Source organism: Ooceraea biroi, chromosome 12 (assembly GCF_003672135.1).
Source record: "Ooceraea biroi isolate clonal line C1 chromosome 12, Obir_v5.4, whole genome shotgun sequence".
NCBI classification, from domain to species: Eukaryota; Metazoa; Arthropoda; class Insecta; order Hymenoptera; family Formicidae; genus Ooceraea; species Ooceraea biroi.
In genome coordinates this window covers 6547059-6554251 of record NC_039517.1, presented here as the reverse complement: position 1 = coordinate 6554251, position 7193 = coordinate 6547059, and the positions used below count along the sequence as shown (strand labels likewise).

General features: G+C 47.8%; 1 protein-coding gene across 1 annotated transcript in view; it reads left to right on the top strand.

Annotated features, from left to right (window-relative positions):
* The first annotated feature begins 2708 nt into the window (after positions 1-2708).
* The window catches only part of LOC105280546 (sarcoplasmic reticulum histidine-rich calcium-binding protein), a 28216-nt gene continuing 23731 nt past the window's right edge, over positions 2709-7193 (top strand). The window contains exon 1 of the mRNA XM_020032037.2: positions 2709-3065. Within this exon, the coding sequence (XP_019887596.1) occupies positions 2709-3065 (357 nt within the window). The remainder of the gene's footprint in view (positions 3066-7193) is intronic.

The following is a 7193-nucleotide window of genomic DNA, read 5'->3' as shown; positions in this document are numbered from 1 at the left end:
CGAAGGGTGCGACGAGTAAAAAGGCGACCGACTACGGATGTTGAACTGCGGGGACAGAGAAGGACCTTCGCGCGAGTCTCGATTGCGGAAGAAAAATTACGGTCAGGCACGGCGAAATAAACAACACACAAGCTGGGGCAAATCTATCCCTATAAATCAGGAGGCCGGCCGATGTCGGGTGTCCCTTCCTTTTTGTGCGACCGGAACCCTCGTCTCGTCCCTCCCGTTCGCCTTCCGCCCCGCGAGGAGCGGAACCGACGAAGAATGGAATCTTTATCGCCAGCCGTTGCCTTCGCGCGTGAGCTATCGGAGATTTCGAAGGCTCGTAAAGATCGTGATCCTTCGCGGACAGACGTGCGCGGCACTTCCGGCAGAATTCTGACGATCGATGGATACAAACGAAGCATATACCGGACGAGAGAGATTTAGATTCGTTTCTCTGAGCGAGCGAGGCAACCTGACGACTTGAATTTGATACGCGCGCGTGTCTGATCAATTCGCAGGCGAATGCGATCACGTACGCGCCGAGTTCCTCCTACAATTCCTTCCAATATTAACAGCGACAGTTACGCTGGATTTACGACACGGCGCGGCCATGAGGGATCAAAGAAATCAACGAGAGTGTATATTCCCATTCTCTGAATCTAGGATCATTCTTCTACCAGTCGTACCACCGCCGAGTAATAAATATTTTATCGCCGAAATAACCGCGCGAGATACGACCATGAAGACGTACGCGCGCTGGTCCATCCGAACGGGACGGCTGTCCATATTTGCTCGTTTCCAACGGGAAGTGGAACGAGCGGCAATTCAGTTGTATTAGTAGATAACACAGTGCCACTTATGTTGACAGCGCAGCGAAAGATTCATGCCGAAATCTCTATATCTCATTGAATTGCATGTTATTTTTTCTAAGGGAGAATCAACTGGAACTTTGATATCCAGCCTGCCTGATGAAAATCTATTAACACGAGTATATCATTTCCGAAACGCAGCGCGCTTGCAACGATGAAAATTAATCTTCCACCCCGCCGCGATGTAAGCTCTTTTTAACCGGCTTGTGATGTGCTTTCAAACGGAAATAATGGAAGAAATAAAATACGAGTTTACGGCACCATAAAAAATCTTTATGGCAAAACGTACGATGACGTACAACGACGTACATTTATAAGTCGTCAAAGTATCCCTTTAAGATTTATTATTTATTGCGCGTGGTCCATTGTCGTAACACCTAAAATTGAACTCCAGCCTTCGTTTCGCGCCGTTTACTTCCGTTTCATAAAATAGAGGGGATTCTTCGGTCCTTACGACCATGCAGCTCAAGGGAAAAGGGAGACGCCGCAAGCTATTCGATCCATCCCTCGTAAAGCTCGCCCTTTTATCCGCGACCCTTTGGAGGAACCGATCGTGCCTGGCTGTTAAAACAGACAGAGGACAATCGAGAGCGGCAATTGGCTTTTGCCCTCTAATGATCGCGCCTCCGGGCCGTCAACTGATCGGACACAGAGCGCTCAATGCGCACCAATGGCGGATACGTCGAGCTACTCTCGTAAAAAACGGCGAACACGATGAAAACGTCCGTAATGAAGAGGCGGAAAGCGCGACCTTATATGGAAAACGAAGCGAATGGTGTCCCGTTGAGCGGTGAGAGTGATCATTTTCGAATTATCCGATTGACTCGTTCGTCACGCAGATCGGATGCGATTAAAAGTTGCAAATGTCGTCGGATGTGTATCGGTGCTCGGTGATTTACGCGCGGTAATTCCCGCGATCGGTTTTGAAAAGGGACAATATAATGAGTCACCAGCGAGCGCGAGTTTATTAATTCATTAATGCGAGCGCGATTACTTCGTGCACCGTGATCGGCTTACGATAGCCGATATCGCCGACGGAAAATGCGATAACTTACATGTAATATATGTACGCGCGCACGTAACATGCAGCGTACCTCGCGCTCTACCGCTCTGGCGTATTTAATTTAGAATAAATCTACGTAACTCGATAAGGGTCTGGAGTATCGATTGGCTCCGTCGAGTTTTCCCCAGCGTCCTTTTCTCGGTGCATAAATGTTGCATCGTCGCCGTCGCCACCCTCGCGCCATCACCGCCGCCGCTGCTACATCATCCATGGTGGCGGAAGCGTCCGTCAACGGCGTCAGCAGAAACGCGGGGTATCAGACAAAGCGAAATTCGGTGCATGCATTTTGCAGCGGGTTTGAATTATGCTCGGGCGTAGTAGCAGCAGCGTCCGAGATGCCGCGCGACCGCAAGCGAAATCGAATTTTGCATATCTTAGTAGTGGCATAACTAACCGATCGTGGCTGGCGAGCAGACGATGGACGTTGAATCAGCGGACTGCATATCTTAATGCATTATACACAGCATATGCATACAAGGTGTTGCACGACCGTAGACGAAGTGGGATCAAGTGGATGCTTCAACAAGCAGAGTGGCTTAAGGCAAACGGGACACATAAGCTAGCAAATAAAACGGGATACTGCAAACCAGCAACGAGTCTATGTCAAGTGTTAAATAGTCCTGCAAGTAAATCTGTAATTCACCCTGTTAAATACTTCTGATGATAGATTTATGTTCTCTGTGGAATTTTCGCGTTCATTCTATTATGAAACGATTTACCATCTTTACATTCGCATGCGCTTTAACGCCTTCGATTTTTACGAGCGACTGGAAACATTTCCCTGTTACGCGATGAGGAAAGGAAAGTGGCCTTCACGGCCTGCGAAGCGAGAATGGCTACCGACGAGCAGCGATTCGTCGGATAATTGCGTTTCCATCGTGGATCGCGGCGGTCAGGGCAAAAACCCGGTTGGAACGCTCGAAACCAGTCGCTGGGGAAGAAACGTTTTCGCCGGCTTGGCAATTAAACTTCCGGTGAATCTCGGCGTCGTTCGACGCGTTATTAAACGTTTTCTCGCGCTGGAAGCCACCATGATTACGTTGTACCGGCCACTTTCGGGAACTACTCGTCTGCCGCAAGAACGCCGGCTGAGAAACAATTGGATCAGCGATTTCTACACTGATACTTCATCCGCGCTCGTTCAGCAGGTATAATTGGCAAAACATGATTACTCCCGCAGGCGAGCGAGTGAGTTTTTGCGAAATGTCAGAGGCAGAAAATTATCGCTGCTTAATGCTCAATTCCGCTCCCATATTTGTCCATTACGGTCTTTCTTGTCGCGCCACCAAAGTGTAGTACGGGGAACCGGGCCGCTACAGGAAATACAATTATTGGCCATCTGAATTTATGGATTTCTAATTAGAGCAATTTTTCAGTTTACATTGCTGCTTGCAGTTAAACGCAATTAAACACGCTTTTTTACACCAATAAACAGTGCGTCGGATTTCTCTCCACGCCATTTACAGAAGTAATCAATGAACGCCTTTCAGCTCGGTTTTTACAGCCAAGAGTGAAATTGTTACGTGGTCCCTTTGGTGCATTTATTTCTACATTACGCGGAAATCGACGGATGTGGATAACATGCGTTTGCAAAGGGTCAACTAAAATATCGCTGTTGCGAGTGTTGCGATAATCCCGCGGTTGTGGCACTCACATCAGTGAATCCGGCTAGAATTTTTAATTCCGTTGCGCGGCGCGTCGATCAAAAGATCCAACACGGTTGTTTGGGCGAGTTCCAAACGGTTTATTTGCCATGGATGACAGTACTTTGGAAATTGCGAAATAAACCAGTGATCTACCCGGCGCGACACTATAATTATTTGTGAAACCGCAAAGAGATTCTCTACACTACCGCGATGTCTGATGAAATTTTCACGCCATCAACGTCTTTTATCGCGGCAATTCGTAAATTCGTGTAATTGCGGTGACACCGGAAGTGTACAAACAAGCTTGACAGAGCTTAATAAATCTTTCCTCAGCGAAGCGTCGCTTGTGCATTTACCTCATTATGCGGCAACACGCCTCGAGCCTCGTCGTTGCGTCTGGCAAATCCGGGATCAGTCATAACTCGGTATTGTGGTTCCGCGTGCTCCTTTGATCAAAGCTTGCCGTGTATACGTTACAATTAAATACGCGATATATAGGATATACAGGGTGTCCCATTTTTAATGCCGCAGGCAAAAATCTCGAAAAATATGGGACATACGGAAAAATGTTTCGAACAAAAGTTGCATGGTTTGAAGGGGGCCACATGATGAAAATATGTACTTGACCTTGAGTGACCTTTTCAAGGCCAGGTCAATGTGATGGATGTTTTCTTAAATGGGACCCCCCCTTTTTTATTGTATATTCTTGTAGCTTAGTTCGAGAGCTTTCCAAAGCACTACCTACTTTTGTTTTTTGCCCAAGCAGTTCCCAAGATATGAAGCGTCAAAGTTGACATACCGCCGGCATTCGCATTACCCGATGTACACCGCGGGGAGGTTGCTCGGTCGGATTTGTACATCATAGTGGCCCTAAAAAGGGCCGATTTTGTGTACGGGGGTGTGGTAAGCAGTACTAGTACTAGTAACTCCAAATGGAATGCACAGTATTTACTAATAAGCAGAGCTCGGACTTCGGTGCCGCTATCCCCACTCCAGGTGCTCGAGCGCCGCGAGAGACAGTGCCGACTACGCCGGTGGAGCGGCCTAAGCAGATGAGAGGTACCGTTGCGTAAATTGAAACATTTTTTGATTGTTTGAGGCACCGTCTCTCGCGGCGCTCTAGAGCCTGAAGTGGGGATAGCGGCACTGAAGTTCAAACCATGCAACTTTTGTTCGAAACATTTTTCCGTATGTCCCATATTTTTCGAGATTTTTGCCTGCGGCATTTAAAATGGGACACCCTGTATAGGAGCGTTGCCATGGAGTTCTCGCGAAGACATTGCACGTAGATTATCAACGATCTGCGAGAGCGATATCGTGCGAGACATCTCATTGATCGGACTCACATTGCACACGTCTTGTCAAGAGGGTCAAGAAATCGAATGAACCGGTCGCAACGACAAATTTCAGTTTCACAGGCCGAGAATCTCGTTGTTACGTGACCAGCGTGCACCATCGTTATGGCTTTCTCAAATCTTCCGGCGTTCCATTCGTGTCGCTAGCATTAATCTTGCTATCTGAAACGTTCCAACGCGACGTTGCTTCCGTAACAGCACGTTACATGCGAAACGAGTTACATGCGAAAGGGCTGCTGATATCTCTTGCGAAATACTGACATCGCCGTAAATTGCGTGTTCTCTTCGTGAAGCGATTCGAGCCACGAAGCAACGTCGATGAAGGCTCCGACTTGACGTATTTGACTTACGTTTGAAGTTATTTGGCTCGTCTTCGCCTTATTTGAGTACTTAGATATTCGCAGGCTCGCGTACGTGCTTCTAAAATATTCATTCTGGCGGGAGAGCAATGGGGACTAGGCTGTGTGCCCTGTAAAAATATTTCCAGAGAGTCCGTACGTGGAAACTACGTGCGTTCGCGATATTTTAACGATTCCGGCCTGGCAACATCGTTTGAGCGAAAGAAAAATCCATACGGGAAATGCGAAACTTTTTAAAGAAACAAAGAGACTACGGCTGCGAGGCTGCATTTTGTTTTCGGAGAGTCTAGAGAGAGAGAGAGAGAGGGATGGACCGACAGCAATGTGCCTCTGGTAGAATAGTATTTACCTCGTGCAAACAGACCAGCTCGTGTTTAATCATTGTCGCTTCTGCGCGATAGCAACTGTCGCAAACAATACGCGTTGACGTCTGCACTTTGATTGTGATATTTGTTCAGGTTGGTGGCGGGACAGAGGAAAAGGTGGCACCAAAGACTAACGCAAAACTTCCTCGAGCACGTAAGAGGTCGGCGCGAGAATCGATGATAATCGAAAACGCGGAAGGAGATACGTCGAGATCGCGACGCAGGAAATGAGAGAGCAAACAGGAACCAGAAGTAATTGGAAACATTAATTTGCAGCGCGAAGGAAGACGACTGGTTATTGAGATAAAATGACTTCGTTAATGGATGTCTTCGTGATATCGCGCTCGATGAGGGAAAGGACGGAACTTCGAATATCTCGGGATCGCGAGTATAAAACGAAGCTCTTCGCGAACTTCTGTTCGGAAGAGGAGAACTTTTGAGTTATCGAAAAAAAAGAGAACGGAAGAAAGAAGGGAATGTGAGGTACGAATTGATGAAGCCTTTAGGGATACCGCGAAGGCGTGCAAGCCAAGAGGAAAAAGGTGACCAGGGCTCGGAAGCCAGAGACGAGGCGAGAAAAAGAAGACGGCGAAGTTCAGTAGGCTCGCAAGAAGAAGCGGATTATGCAAATCTTCGACGACACGACGCTAAAGCCAGACAGAGACGGTGGCGCTGATAAAAAGTTTGCCCTCTGGGTGAAAGTAAGTGCTAGTCGAGGATATTAGTAATTGGATCTAGCGGACTCTTATATATTCGAGCAAATCTCGCGCAGATCACGACGCGGTCCTTAAACCGCGCGGATTACTCAAGTAGCGTAGCGAGCAAGAATAACGCAAAAATTCTTCATCGCACTCGCTACGCGTGAAAACTACCTGCAAATAATTAATCTTACCCGATTGCGCGCGGAAATGTATTTCAACGCATTCACGTAAGAATGTCTCGAGCGCGACCCAATTATGTCACTTGATGATCGATAGGGGAGCATTGGAACCGCCGGTTGATACCCGATAACGGAAAAGTAAGGAGCAAAGGATGGCACAAAGTGCTACCGAGCAAATAAATAATCCATTATTAACCATCATGTATCAAACTCTTTACTCGTTATCTTGTAAATTCTCGCACATCAAAGTTGCCACCACAGGCGTTCCTTTCTTTGCCCGCATTCAGCATCCACTTGATCCCACTTCGTCTACGGTCGTGCAACACCTTGTATGCATATGCTGTGTATAATGCATTAAGATATGCAGTCCGCTGATTCAACGTCCATCGTCTGCTCGCCAGCCACGATCGGTTAGTTATGCCACTACTAAGATATGCAAAATTCGATTTCGCTTGCGGTCGCGCGGCATCTCGGACGCTGCTGCTACTACGCCCGAGCATAATTCAAACCCGCTGCAAAATGCATGCACCGAATTTCGCTTTGTCTGATACCCCGCGTTTCTGCTGACGCCGTTGACGGACGCTTCCGCCACCATGGATGATGTAGCAGCGGCGGCGGTGATGGCGCGAGGGTGGCGACGGCGACGATGCAACATTTATGCACCGAGAAAA